Genomic DNA, 15554 nt, shown 5'->3' with positions numbered 1-15554 from the left:
TGCTCTGATAAAGTTGTTGAGTCATTAGGATGTTTAGTTTTTCTCAAAACCTTAATCTTTGCTTTGGTCTCCTTCTTTTGGGATGCACTGTACCAGAAGTCTTAGGATTTTTTAGATACAACTTTGCCAAATAAAAAACTAACCTGCCATGTGACAAACTTAAAGTACTTCAAGAATTTCTCCATTCACAAAGGTGAACTCCAACTTTCTTTTAAATGGCTTTACAGCATGTCCTCAATAATTAAGTACAAAGGACTTTTCTTTTTTAACTGTGTCAACATACACCACAAAAAGATTCCAAATCTGTGAACTACTAACAATTTTCTTTATTAATAAAGATAGTATAATAAACTAATCAAGTAACAATGTTAAATTCTTATTAAAGTATAGTAGGTGTAGTTTTGCTGCTTCTCTGATATTTTCCATTTCTTAAATCTTGTGAAGACTAAAGTTTTATGTCATGTCATTTTTATGAAAACACTCAAAAGTGAAAGAGAATAACTTCAGACAGTAAGAACAAATTTGTTTGACTATAAAACTTAGATAGTAAACTATGAGTTCAAATTATAGTTGACGTTTTATTGGCAGGAATGTTTCAACCAAACAGAAGTAGTAGGAAGTGGGATACCGTGTGGGGGTGGCTGTATAGGAGTTTGCTCAGGAATATAATCAGGGATCCGTTCCCTCTCCGGGATTGGAGGGGGTCCATAAATCTCTGGCCGATCTGGACGAGGAACCGGATAGATATTGGGCACTTCCGGCCTTGGACCACGACCAGGGAACACAACTGCTTCATCGTTATCAGGTATCTGAATGCACAGCCTCTGGTATGCCTCTGACACAAGCACATCAATAAACAATGGAACGTGAGCTCGGCGTTGAGACATGGAGACTCATGAGAACAGAAAATCTAAAACTATGTGACGGTGAGCCACTCCACCTGTTCCACGAATGGGGCACATCTCAGGGGTAGAGCCGTCAGACCAGCAACGTCCACTGTCGCAACAACACTGCATTTTAGTCAGCAGCTGAGAATTCTGGTTGGCACAGCGCCCATTCAGTAGGCTGGCGTAGCAGTATCCGCCACGGCCGTCTGTGGGAAAGAACGCAGAATAGAATCCGTTTTGAAAAAGCTTTTACAAAGAATGGCTCATGCAGTTCCAATGTTCACCAAACTGTCAAGAGTTAAATCAGAAAGAATGTGTTGCCCCTGCAGAGAGTCCATCCTTGGGAAAATGAAAGCCATTTGAAGATGAAATATTTCATATAAAGGTGAGAACTTGTCTTTTTTTTCTTCCTACCTGCACAGCTTCCATCTACATCTACAGCTCTGGCAATGATGAAAATATTAGAAGATATTTCAACAGCAAATAATGAAAAGAAATATTTAATAGGGGAATTTATTGATTTTAAAGAGAAATTGGATACTGTTGATCCTTCTATTTCAATTTCAAAGTTATGTCTGTTTGGATTAAGAGTAGTGGCCCTCAACTGGTTACTTACATAAAAGACAACAATGTGGACAATTTGCAGGTCACGTCTCAAAATGCATGAATGTTGAATGTGGACTTCCAAACGCGTCAATCTTGGGTTCTATTCTTTTTCTCTTATATATATAAAAACAACATTTGTGACATGCTTAAATGTATTGAACACATGACACAAAAAAAATTGTGCAGGAAAAAATGTAAAAATTTAATAAAAGATATCAATATTTGCAATGATTAAATGTAAATATAATGGCCTGTAATAAGCTTTAATTTAATTAGGAAAATACTAAATTTCTGGGTTTTGCTATTGCTATTTTGAATAATGTTAGGTATTAGTTACCCTGTAATGTGCTGAGAATGTTATAATGTTTAATGTTGTTACCTTGTTTTACGTTCTGAAGTATTGAAGTGTGGGGCAATAAATATAAAACCTATTCCATATTGTTACAATTACTGCAGAAAAAGGTTATTAAAATAATACATGGATATAGGGAACATTCAAATGTATTGTTTAATAATTCAGGATTTTTAAAATTAGAATATGTTGTGAAAGAGCAAACGTTACTAGGTATGTTTAAAAATAAGAATAGAGAGGTGCCAGCAAGTTAACAAAAGTTATTTGTTTTTACTTCGGAAGATAAAAATCACAGGAGGAAATATGATTTTAGGTTTCAAGCTGCTTATACTACTCTAAAGCAAAGATTTTTCTATTGTCAGGGTGAAAAGTTTGGAATTCTTAACAGAAGGTTCTGAAAAGTTGTTCCAATAAACTTTTATTTGAGAAAATGGTTGTAAAGAAGAAACTTGAGGAATATGGTATGCATGGTTAGTGTTGTGTGTGGTACATATAGGCCATATAGGATTGCCTTTTTAATTTTTTTTCTTTAGGATTTGATATAGGGGAAAGGAATAAAATAAGACTGTCATTCTTCTCACTGCTCCTTCCCTGTCATAAAGATGGCTGGACTTATGTTGTAAATTGAATATGTCAATGCAATGTGGAACTCTTCATGAAAAGAACAAATAGAACCAAAATAGAAGGGAACTGTACTCAAGTGCCTTTCTACTAAATAATAAATTATGTTGTAATTTACACACAGACAATATATGTAATTGTATTCAGATCTCTGACATCCTTTCGGGCAAACTGACTGATGGAAAAAGGTAAATCAAAATTAAGTTTGCCCCTTACGAAGTCTAGACTGTCCGTTTTTGGGTGATAAAAATGGACTTGATTGTTTGCTGCAATACTTTCTGGCACAAAACATGTCACATTCCTCCAACACATAAGTCTGGATATGTTGGTGCATCCATTCATGCAAGAATGTGAAACTGAATGTTTATTAATAACATCCATTCCTTCCCTGATCCTGGTAACATTTAACTAGACAAAGAAGCTCTGTGGCTGCTTTTGGGTAATCACGATGACGATCCCTGTTCATGCAGGCTGAAGCGCAGATCCACACAAACTTCCTTTCTTCTAAAATTAAATGTTTACTGGAGACCAAACGGGTTTGTTTAGTTTCTTTCATCACATGTTCCCCTCAGTTCAAAGAAAAGTCATTTCAATTTTCTGGAACTGCAAACATGCAAGTGACTACTGACCTAATTTCTACCAGCTGGAACACTGAGAGGAATTTGACTTTATCTGCTTTGATTGCCAAACATAGAAAGAACCAAAAAAAATGTGGGAAGAAGGACAAGCTGCCTCTTAGCTTTGATTACTTTTCCATTTATCCAAGTGGAACAAAAAAGTAACAATCAGCACAACTTACCTATACATCTAGATCCATCAACAGAAGTGTAATACCCCTGAGGACACTTGCAGAAATAGCTGCCAACAGTATTGGAGCATTCACCCACTCCACAGAGACCTGGGATGTTTGAGCACTCATCCAGATCTGGGGGGAAAGGAGGCCTGCATTGTTAACAAAATCACTTTTGATGAAAAACATAACAAAATGTAGAAAAGGTCAATTTATTTGTAAAGCACCCTACGTACACAAACTCAAACTGTGCATGAAATTTGAATTATTTTAACTTACCTAAACATGCTGGTTAATGTCTTAAATGATCAAAAAACTATTTTGAAAAATGTTTTATTATGGTCAAATATTTTCAGCTTAAAAGTATTCAATTTTTGTAAAAAAATAAACTGAAGTTAATGTAAAATTGGTAACAAGACACTTAACGATTTTTGTGGTAATGTTTAAGAAATATGTGAGAACAGTTAATTTCTATTAAAAATTAGTAAAAGCTGAAAGAAAATCCCATTGTACAATGTATACTTTTTTTGTTTTATTTGCAACTTGACTGAAGAGTTTATAACTTAACGAAGGAAAATAAAAGTTTAACAAACCTCAAACCTCACATTTAAGAGAGAAAACAGAGGGCTGCTTTGGTTTAATTAAACTTTTTTTAAAGGGAAGCGCATGAAGTGGCTTATGTGTGGTCCTCCCGCCACAAAGTAATAATCAGAAAACCATGACAGAGGTGAAGCGCACCACAAAGAGACGGATGTGGCTTCAAACCCTCTGAACTTGCTAGAGCTTTTAAGATATTCTTCGGTGTACTCTGTCATTCATACTGACACGGAAAGTCAGGCGGTGATAGTTGCTGGCTCGCTTAATTCTTACCTTCACATTTCTGTGAGATCTCATTGAACTTGTGCCCAGCAGGGCATTTACATTCAAAGGATCCCACTGTGTTGATGCAGTTCCCTCCTTGACAGATGCCAGGAATGGCGTGGCACTCATCCACATCTGAAAATGTACAACATTTATGTCAGTACAGGCTGACACAAACACAAATCTGCACTTTTCTTCAAGTTTGAAAACTTCTTAAAAACTAGGATTCCTTTGAAAATGATGTTACATGAGTGCAGAGAGACTGACTCCTGCAAGAAGAAAAATAAAATGGAGCCAGACTAGGGGAAATAACAAGTCAAAACATGATGCAAAGACTTCAATTCATTTAACCAGACAGGTCCAGCATGACTAACATCATTTAAGAAGATAAAGAGGGAATCAATGACATCAAAAAATTGCGTTTCCAATTAGAAGTACTTTTGTTTTTCAGGTGTACTGAATATAATTCATCTAATGATTTAGCCTGACTCCCGCAGGATGATGCTGTCTCAGGGTACTCTGTGTTCCTCTGGGTGCTGGCTCGGGTTCGCCTCCCCTGCCGAGGTTCTGATGTTGTCGGGTCTGGAGCAGCCAGACAGGGTCGTCTTACCAGAAATGAGCTCTCCCACGTGGCACTGCCACTGACCCGTGTTACTGACTCTGACAGGCCCGCCACAGCGGGTGTCTGAGGGCATTCCATACACATGTGGGAGGCACTGCCACCCACCCAAATTTAACCCAATTAGAATTAATCCTCTGGGGAGAGGATCGCGGACAGAGGTGAGGATAGTGAGGCCAGATAAGAGGGAGAAAGAGTTAATAGAGAGAAAAGGGGTGGAAGAAAATACTACATTCAGAAGTTCAGGCAGGGGTTAACAAGAGAAAAGGAGAGAAGAAACAGACTCAGAGGGGCTGACTTTACCTTGGCAAGCCCCGGTGCGGTGGTTGGGTATGAACCCTCTTCTGCAGGGGTGAGGCTGGGCTGGACACATCTCGCAAGGGTGACCCCACGCTCGTCCCACAGTGGCACAACATAATGTCTTTGTGCACACAATGCCTGAGAGCTGGCCTTGGCACATCTGGTTATTCACAGAGGCAAAGCACGGACCAGTGCGGTAATCTGCAAAGTGAGATTAATGTTTGTGATTTTCCAAACTCAAGAATACATTTTTATTGTTCCTTTAAAGGGCCGACACAAGTTCTTGAAATATTGGGAAATATCTGTGAAATGTTATGAAAGAAAAGCAGAAACAAAAAAGAAAAATAAATGTTTCCACCTTCTCTTTACAATTGTGTTCATGGCAGGCGGTTTAAAGATCCACTCTAACGAAAATCGTCCTTTGGGTGTTTTTAACATGTTTTTCTGGTATGTTTCTGATGATAGAGGACATATGTTAAGAAAAATAGGCTAAAATGTGCATTTTTGAGTATTTCTTCATTAAACTTGTTGTGAATTTAGAGCAGAGCACAAAAAAGCAGTTTGGAAAAGAGCGTAGTTGTGATGTAAAACACTGTAATGGAAGACGGACCTGGTAGCAGACAAGTTGGCACTTGACATCGCTGGCCGGAAGCAGAAATTAGATAACTTACCCTAACCCTATCCCCGACTCTAAAGCAAAAGTGATCAGAATTGCAAAAAAAAAAAAAAACCTTCTATTAAAGCATAAAACAGGAAAGATCATGACTGTTAGTGTCGCCAGTTAAAATAAAGTCAAGTGATGTGGAGTGGTTTTCAGTTTCAGTCGAGGACTTCTGGTTCTGGCCATTGATGTCTGCAGCCAGGTCCTCTTTAGGAATAGGGGGTGGGGGGTTGCGGTCCCACCCGCAACTCAGAGGCAAATTTTTAATAAACTACTGCCGCTCTGCAAAAATGTCCTAGAAAACAACAGATTTTTTTATTTTAGCTAAAAACAACATAATCATAATTAAAAGGCCACTGGAAACACTTTGAAAATAGATCGAAAGATGATTATAGGACTTTAAAGGGTGTTCTTTAATTTAATACGTGCACCAATTGTTCTGAAGATGTGTGTTTAAGGTCAAATTATTTATGAAGAAACTGTACAGGTCAGAATGAACTACATAAAAGTAACATTAGGGTCATTTTCCATAGTACAAATTGGGAAAACTAACAAAAGTCAAAATTTTCTATCCTAAAATAACTAGGGTATAACTAACATAGGACTCCAAAGGCTAATGTATAATATCTGTAGCAAAAACTCAAAAAAGTTCCTTTAAAGTTGCTCCTAATGACAAAACAGGCAGTGTGAATGTATGTCTTGGTAAATGGTAACACACTACGACGATGCCTAGAAACTATCAGAAGAGAAAAGCAGCTGGATGAAAGATGATGTGATGATGTTCCCCGTGAGTTAGTGGAGGGGAAGAAAGCTGTTTACTGTTGTGCATGACAATCTATAAACTGAACACTTCAGGAACCAGGTCAGCCCATGAACTAGAGCTACTTCAGTCGTTGTAGATGCACTGATTTTTGCCTTTACTAATTAACTAATATTAAAATGTTTTTGTTTGCCTTCTTCCTGTCTTCTCTGAGCTAGAACTGCTTTGGCAGGTTGATTCTGGCTCCTCTGGATCTTTTCTAATCCTGTGGATTGCATTAAAAATCCAAATCTAGTTATATGAAAATTTTTCAGTGAAAGTCTCATATTATTTTTTTTCCTGAACTGGCTTAAATTTTACTTAACTACACCAAACAGTTGAGATAATAGGATATTTTTTCTGTTTATTTATTTTGAAATGATCAATATTGACTTCTTTAACACTGAGTAGCAAGATGACACAGGTGAATTTAAATTTTATCGACAGAATTAAAATAGAATTTGATCTAATTTAGTTTTGAATAAGATCTTTATAAATGTTTGGTCTGATGTCTAAATGAGAATTAACTAAATGTGCACATATACTTTAATGCTTTGCATTTGTCTAATGATGCAAAATCCAGTCAAAAGGTCTTGATCCATATGGTCCACAGAAGCTGGCAGGGCGTATCTATGGAACACACAGGGTGATTTCCTCACCAGCTACAGCAGCCCAAAATTAAAGCTAAATAGCTCCTAACTAATGTGATAATGTGAAGAAAGTCCCTCCATTAAGACTTTTCTTTCCCCCCCTCCTCCCCTTGAAGCTGGTTTAAACCTCATTTCCCTGAGCAGACTGCTTGCACAGATCTTTCCCCTCATTTCATTCCTGTTCCAAAGACCACACCTTAGTTTCAAACTCCCAACCCGATTCAACAAAATCACAGAATCTTTATCGAGAAGGATTGAAAAATGGTGAAACACAGGATTGAGAGAGAGGGAACGAAAAACATATTACTCCCAAAAGAATTTGGAAGCAATCCAAAGACAAAAATCATTTCCACATTTCACTGCAGACAACAGACAGCAAGAGGAAAGAGGGAGAGCAGTTCCAACAGAGCAGTCGTTTAAAACAAACGAGACATTGTGCGTTTCCCGTGTGGACCGGGACCCAGCCCAGACCGTCACGTGCACAGCAGTTTCTACAGTCTCCCAGCCTCTGGCAGCAGTGCAGTGTGAGACAGAAATGGGTCATCTTTCTCTCTTCTCTGCACTCCCTTCATTCAAGCTCTACTGGGACAGAAAGGCTTTGGTTTCTTTCTTGACTTCTTCACCTATTGGAGGTGAAACTAAATGAACAAACTCACTTCAGATCTGACTGACTTTAAACTATTGTTTCTAACTTTGTATTACTTATCTATGGCAGCATTAAAAAAGGCATAAAAATGACTTAATGTCAATGAAAACATTTTATTCAAAAATTCTCTTGTAAGGTCAATCACAACCCTTAAAGATGTGAATTAATTTCATATTTTGCACTGCAAAAACACAATCTTAACAAAGTTTTAAAAAAACTTGTTTCAAGAAAAAAAAAATCTTATTTTTCTGACTTGGAAGAAGAAAAATCTTAGTTTGAAAAAGCATGACTAAAATAATTTTCTGAAGTTACAAATTATTCTTAACCTATTGATAGATTTTCTCCTCATTTAAAGAAATGTTTTTGAAATTTCAAGACTTTTTGGCTCATTCCTGGTTTACCTGGAGAAGATTCTTCTGAACACAATATTTCTTTTTAATATTTTTTTGAGTGCTTGTCGGGGTCATTTGTTTCAACAATACTTTTATGTCCCACAAAAAAAGTTAGTAGAACCACTGAAACATCTGCCGTCTTGCTCAATTCAATGCATAAATGTCTCGAACCATAAACGCCATGTTTTAACCATAAAACAAAAAGAATCATGTTCTACTTTTCAACACTGACCAATCACACAAGATGCAAAAAAATGGACCACTCTGCTGTTTAAAAAAAAAAAAAAAAATTCAATTAGAAACAGGACTTTTTCCCCAAGTCACATCATCAGACCCACCAGACTGCAGGACAAGATTAAGTGTCAACTAAACAGTGGATTCATTTTTTAGCAGTAATTACTACGATGAAGCAAAACCAAAAATTCTCCAATAAATTTTAGACTGTAAGAAAGAAATATCACTGGACGTTTTAATATTACACCTATACAAATAAATGGAATCCAAAAGAGCAGCTCTGCCATGAATTTACTTTTTACAAGACTGCCTTGTTTAAGTTTAAACTAGTAAATATTAATTACTCAGGTGATGAGTCATACAAAGTATTGTATTATATTTTTATTTTATAAAAATTTTAAATGTGGGTTGGACGGTGGTGTAGTGGTTAGCACTCTCGCCTCACACCAAGAGACCATCATGAGAATCCCGGCTGGGACCTTTGTATGTGGAGTTTGCATGACATCGTTGTGCATGAATGGATTTTCTCCTTCATCCTGCAGTCCAAAAACATGCTTCCTGGGTTAATTGGTGACTCTAAATTGTGTGTGGCTCTATGACAAACAGGCGACCTGCCATTGTGTTCCCTGCCTTTACTAAGCAGCTGGGATAGGCTCCAGCAACCCTGTGCCCCCTAGGGGAATTCAGAAAAATGTACAGATGGATTTTCATATGTATAGTTTCAGCAAAATTCTTATGTTTAGGTGTAACAATTGTAGTACTGATGGAGAACAGATAAGGCCACATGATCACTTGGTATATATTTAGCAATAAACTCTCAGTAAAGAGTCCTTTCTCCCATTTTTCCGAGATACATATTTGTCTTGTCACTTTTGTAATCATACTTGTGTTTCTTCATGCAAATTAGATTGATTTAATTGTTTTTCCCTTTTTTGTTGTTGTCAACACTACATCTGATATTTAGGTCTTTTAAAATCACCAACGACGATACTATATGGGCCATGTACATCCTGGCGACCGTATATGACCTAAATAAGAAACCAACCTGTCACCCTATTGTTAGTATAAACTTAAAAAGTAAAGTACTATCTACTAAAACTAAAATGTAAGACTCTGTATTGACTTTCTTACATAGTAAAAGGGCGGATAAAAATACTCTATGTGTCGGTGTGTGTGTGTGTGTGTGTGAGTGTTAGTGGGAGAGTTTTATAATACTTGCAAAAACACCAATATTGTTATTGGCCTAATTTAGCAGAGCTCTGTTTAAAATCAGCTCTTGATTGGTAAACAGTGGAGAGTTAAAAAGACTGCAGTAGGAGGAAAAATTTGGCCACTTTTGTTACTCCACTGTTGCTTTATCTTGAACAAGCAGCAGGAGAGCCAGAGCTGACTCACTGATTCCAACTTAGAGAGAATTACTGTAATTGAATGAAGAAAAACTACAGTTCCCAAATCTTTAACAGGCTGCTAAAGGTTTTATTTTGCAGGTGAGTTTAAAGATGCCACACTTATCTGATCTGATGCCTGCCTACATCAGCTTGAAGTGTAATTGAGCACATTTTCAAACGCAAACATCTCAGATGGAATACAGCAAATACCAGCACAGCACTTAAACAGTTTCCAGGAGTAAACAGGGAGAGGCAAACAGCTGTTGAGCGAAAATGATGTCATATCATCCGTCATCTTTTGTCTCTTTGTGTACTGCAATCAGCTGGGGGATCCACCCATGTCCTGTACATCTGGGAGCAATCACACATGTTTTCATTCAACCATACAGCATCTTTGATCATTTCTGGTCATCTATGATCTCAAACCTCTTCAGTTTGCAGAAATGGTCTTCACTAGTTTTTGTTTGATTTTCTCTTGTTTGGCCAAATCCTATAGGAGATGCTGTTTAGAGGAGAGTTCTAAACTTGCAGAGAAGAGTTTGTCTTGATCTTTTTCTGCTAGAGATTCCTTGTTTGTGTCTGTATGCTGAGCTAGAGGGAATGGCACTTGTAAGTAACTTAAAAGATTATCTTCAATCATCTCCAAAATCCAAAAGTTTTGACTTTAGCCACCTTATGCATAAAATAATTTAAAAACATCTCTAATTTTATGGTGGCTTACTTAAAAGCTGTCTGTCATTGTTTGTGACTCCATGACCTATGGAGAGGATAACGGCTGGAACTTGTAACAGCCTGTCTTTGAGTCTAACAACATAAAGCTTGTATGTAGCTATTATGCTAAGGTCACACTGTCCTCGGCAATACACGTTCAAGAGTTCACTTCCAATGAATGGACTGCTCCCGCATTCAAAACTCTTGTGTTCACGTGTACACAAGCTACACAAGTTTTTAAGACCTTTTGGAGCTCTATGTACAAAACGCACTGCCATTGAATGCACATTGCAAGTTAAACCAGGTCAAACTTTGACCATTCAGGGACTTGTATTGGGTAGCGACGTATAATGGTGTCCCTTTTATTTCACTTAGTGTCAACTAACAACTAACTGAGGAGAAATCAATACCAATCAATCCAGTTTGTGCCCAGCTGGAATTCTATGACACCCATTCTTTCATATATTGGAATAGAGCTGTGAAAGAAAAAGCGCTGAGCATAATTCACGAGATTTGCACCACTTCGACAAATCACACAAGCCTCCTCCAACTGTAGGTGGCGGACATATGCTAGTAAACATAAAGCCCCTTCCTGCTTGTCCATGCGCATTTAGCACTCATTCCCGGTGTGTCTGTGGCATTGGTTGTGACGAGCTCATTTTGGAAAACACATTTTGGACCCATTTTCAAGATATTTTTTTAAAACATTTTTAGATATGTATTCTTATATTTTGTTTGTGTTTCTCTGCATGAGTTTATGATTGCTCATCTAGGTGGGGACTTTTCTACTGGCAGGTCATCAGATTTCCTCTGACAAGCTGAGCAAGCTCTGACAGACACTTGGAAACGTAGAAGCTTGATTACATCTGTGAGATTTGCACTGGGATGAAACGCGTCCTTGTAAGGGGAAACGCAAGACAACCCTCTACTGACCGGATGACTTCCCTGTGGAAATTCAGTTTCTGATTTGCTACATTTGAGGCCAGCCATTCCCCCATAGACCTAAGTGAACTAAATGGCGTCATAGCAAAAGCTTGAATTTATTGCCATGTAGCTCCATGACTCTTCAGCAGGAGGAAATAGCTCTGAATGCAGCAGTATTGTGACTGTGGCTGTGTCTCACAAATTACACATTCCAACCAAAATCACATTTAAGAATAAACAAAGACAACATAGATGTACCAGTTAGCTTAGCTTATTGGCGGTGAGTGGTCAGCAGACCACTTTGGCCACATTCAGCTCTGTGGAAGTGATGTGTTCATGCTCAGTGAGCAGCAAATCATTTCTACATCCAAGAAAACTTCTGAGTTTCAAGTGCAACCACTTCTCTCCTGCTTAGATCACATGTTTGTAGAAACCTCGTGTTTTTTGTAATGTGATAAGATCAAGCCATAATGGCACACAGTTCTGCAAATTGCTTTAAAAACAGAGAGGGGTGTGCAAACACATGTGCTTTATGCATGTGTCAGTGTTTATGTGAAAGCACAATGGCTTTTCCCTAGGAGATGATGGATCCCAGCCAAGGAAATTCCAGTGAAAGTAATCTATGCTTTAACGCCACAGTATCCATTTGTCCACATTTTTTACATTTTTTTAAAAAGCCAAATGTTAAGTACGGGGCAAAAAGCATAGGGGTTCAGAAATTAACATTTCAGATTAATAAAATTACAGATTAGTTCTGAATAAATGTTCTCAGTAAAGAATTGGAAAACAAAAAAAAGCAGGACCTGAGGCAGATCCATTCAGAAAGGGTTTTCAAGTATTTGACATGCAGAGCAGGGATTTTTGTCTATTAATTTTCTTATTAAGTTTGTTAATTTTTTTGTTTACACCTACAGATTTTGTGACTTAAACATGGTTACCAAGAAAGAATTTGGACTATGCTTCTTCTTGAATTCTTCAAATCGATCTTTCCATGTATTCTCATCAAAAGACTATATTTCATATCACCTACTTAAGGCAGCAAATGATTCCAAACCCTGAGAAAACAATTCACTCCTTTTAAAGACCATGTCATCAGACTTGGCTGTGCTAATCTTAATTTCAGCTGCTTCACACTTGACTTAAAACCGCCCAAGTCTTGGCTGTGGTTTGCCACTCTATGAAGTACGGTGGCCCAGAAGGGTCGCAACACAACACATTAACTTTACACACAACACATTAACGATACACACAACACATTAACTTAACACACAACACATTAACTTTACACACAACACATTAACTTTACACACAACACATTAACTTTACACACAACACATTAACTTAACACACAACACATTAACTTTACACACAACACATTAACTTTACACACAACACATTAACTTTACACACAACACATGAACTTTACACACAACACATTAACTTTACACAACAACACATTAACTCACAACACAACACAATAACTCACAACACAACACATTAACTCACAACAAAACACATTAACTCACAACACAACACAATAACTCACAACACAACACATTAACTCACAACACAACACAATAACTCACAACGGAAGTAAAGCTGCAATGGAAGTGCTTTTATTCTGAAATTTCCACTGGGCTGAGTGGCTAACTGCCTAACAGAAAGTAACGTCACAGTGAGCTGTGGAGGGAGCATGATTTTCTACAAGAGAAGCTACACAATGTTAACGCAAACTCCTCCGCGCTGCACTCGCACCCCTCTCTGTCGCTGCACGTGCTCCGCTCCGTTCTTCAGCCCCCTCCTCTCACACTCACTCGGTCCCCAACACCCCCCACCCACCCACACACCCTCCCAGTCCCTGCAGCGGTCCTCTCCTTTCTTCCGCTCCCTCTTCGTCTTCCTCTCACACACGCACGCGGTCCCCAACACTTGACACGACAAATGTGGAGAGATCGCACTGTCAGGCTTTAATGAACACAATTTCTAAGAGGCGGGGCGTTGCACTCCCCCAACAACAGGTTAGATGAGAGCCCGGTCCAATAAGCTCTGCCGTTCAACGAGCTTCAGTAGAACTCCAAAAGCCACATGGCCTAACGTAGGCCGCTATTATATATTCATGAGTGGGAAAAAACCCGCTGAACCGACCTTAAAACCGCACAAATTATGCATTTTTGACCGCAAATTTACACCCAAAACCGCCCAATCTGGCAACGGTGCAGCTAGCTTCTCTTGTAGAAAATCATGCTCCCTCCACAGCTCACTGTGACGTTACTTTCTGTTAGGCAGTTAGCCACTCAGCCCAGTGGAAATTTCAGAATAAAAGCACTTCCATTGCAGCTTTACTTCCGTTGTGAGTTAATGTGTTGTGAGTTATTGTGTTGTGTTGTGAGTTAATGTGTTGTGTTGTGAGTTATTGTGTTGTGTTGTGAGTTAATGTGTTGTGAGTTAATGTGTTGTGTTGTGAGTTAATGTGTTGTGAGTTAATGTGTTGTGTTGTGAGTTAATGTGTTGTGAGTTAATGTGTTGTGTTGTGAGTTAATGTGTTGTGTGTAAAGTTAATGTGTTGTGTGTAAAGTTAATGTGTTGTGTGTTAAGTTAATGTGTTGTGTGTTAAGTTAATGTGTTGTGTGTAAAGTTAATGTGTTGTGTGTAAAGTTAATATGTTGTGTGTTAAGTTAATGTGTTGTGTGTAAAGTTAATGTGTTGTGTGTAAAGTTAATGTGTTGTGTGTAAAGTTAATGTGTTGTGTTGTGACCCTTCTGGGCCACCGTAATGAAGTCAAAAGGATCACGTCATCTGCAAAAAGCAGAACTCTAATCCTGACTGGAACTTGTCCATCTCTAGAGCAAAGATAGAAATTCAGTCTGTAAAGAGAATCTGTGACAAAGAGCGGTAAGAGTCCATCATAATGAGCCTCCCATAAATGCCAGCATTGCAAACCAAGCTCGTATACTTTTTGTGCAAGGACCAAATAGACACACTCCCTAAGCGCCCATTAGAAATGATGAGGGAGACGATCCTGATGTCATATGTCTTCCCCAAATCGACAAAACACATGTGGACTCTGCAGGAAAACTCCTAATCACATGAGTTGATTTGACCCAAAGATTTGTGGTCCAAGTCCAATATAGTTTGTTAAAAACTTTAAAATGTTTGAATATAAGCAAAGACATTATTTTGTCTTTATCTCTTTAACTAATTCATTTTTTGCAGCCAGATTCTGTCAAGACAGTTTAAAGCTGGGCAACAGGAAGAAAGGTCTTTCCTGATATTAGCACAACTGCTTTTCATTGGATTAAAAGAGAAATTCAAGATCTTCTATGGAACCACGTAGTATGATGGTTCATTCATTTTCACTCATTTTCTATCGTTTTATCCCTTTCGGGGTCACAGGGGCTGCCGGAGCCTATCCCGGCCACTTGTGGGCGGAGGCAGGGGACACCCTGGACTGTTCGCCAGTCTATCGCAGGGCCACAATCACACACCCATTCACTCTCACACCTAGGGACAATTTAGAGTTGCCAATTGACCCATGAAGCATGTTTTTGGATGGTGGGAGGAAGCCGGAGACCCCGGAGAGAACCCACGCATGCACGGGGAGAACATGCAAATGGTATGATGGTTGTAGCACAAAAACCCATGGCAAGACCACATTTCAGCACTGCGAGCCTCGCCTGTGGAACACCCTGTTTGAGGATGTGAGGACTTCATCCACTGTGAAGGTTAATAAGAAAACAAATACCTCTTTTTAGCTTAGCTTTTAAGTCGTTTTTACATTTCCTCATGTTTTAATTTGATTTTATGGAAAGTTTTTCCCTGTTTGTTTTTGTAGAATGTTTATGTGTGTTGTTTTTTTTAAATTATGATTACTATTTTTACTACTATTTTTATTGTTCTTTTTATTTTATTGTATGTACAACACTTTGAGGTGTTCTGTAGCAGGAAAAGTGCTCTGTAAATAAAGTTGAATTTGAATTTCAATGTGGTCTACTAATGAATGATACAGCATGATGATTGACACTGTGATTTATTCTTGTTTAACTGCAAAACTCATCAATCGAGTGAGAAAGATGCAGCTGACAGCGAATAACCTGCTTGGATTTCTTCAACTTG

At 38.2% G+C, this 15554-nt stretch overlaps 1 protein-coding gene across 3 annotated transcripts in view; it reads right to left on the bottom strand.

The window, feature by feature from the left end:
- Positions 1-15554, bottom strand: part of fbn1 (fibrillin 1) — a 66847-nt gene that overhangs the window by 44628 nt on the left and 6665 nt on the right. For all 3 annotated transcript variants that reach the window (XM_023953175.1, XM_023953173.1, XM_023953174.1), the window contains exons 7-11: positions 5040-5237; positions 4127-4252; positions 3266-3391; positions 941-1093; positions 629-835 (exon numbers count right to left, since the gene is read on the bottom strand). In XM_023953175.1, coding sequence (XP_023808943.1) covers positions 629-835; positions 941-1093; positions 3266-3391; positions 4127-4252; positions 5040-5237 — 810 coding nt within the window. The remainder of the gene's footprint in view (positions 1-628; positions 836-940; positions 1094-3265; positions 3392-4126; positions 4253-5039; positions 5238-15554) is intronic.

The sequence above is a fragment of the Oryzias latipes genome, chromosome 3, assembly GCF_002234675.1.
Source record: "Oryzias latipes chromosome 3, ASM223467v1".
Classification (NCBI taxonomy): Eukaryota; Metazoa; Chordata; class Actinopteri; order Beloniformes; family Adrianichthyidae; genus Oryzias; species Oryzias latipes.
The sequence above is the reverse complement of the archived record's forward strand: the minus strand, read 5'-3'. Positions and strand labels throughout refer to the sequence as shown.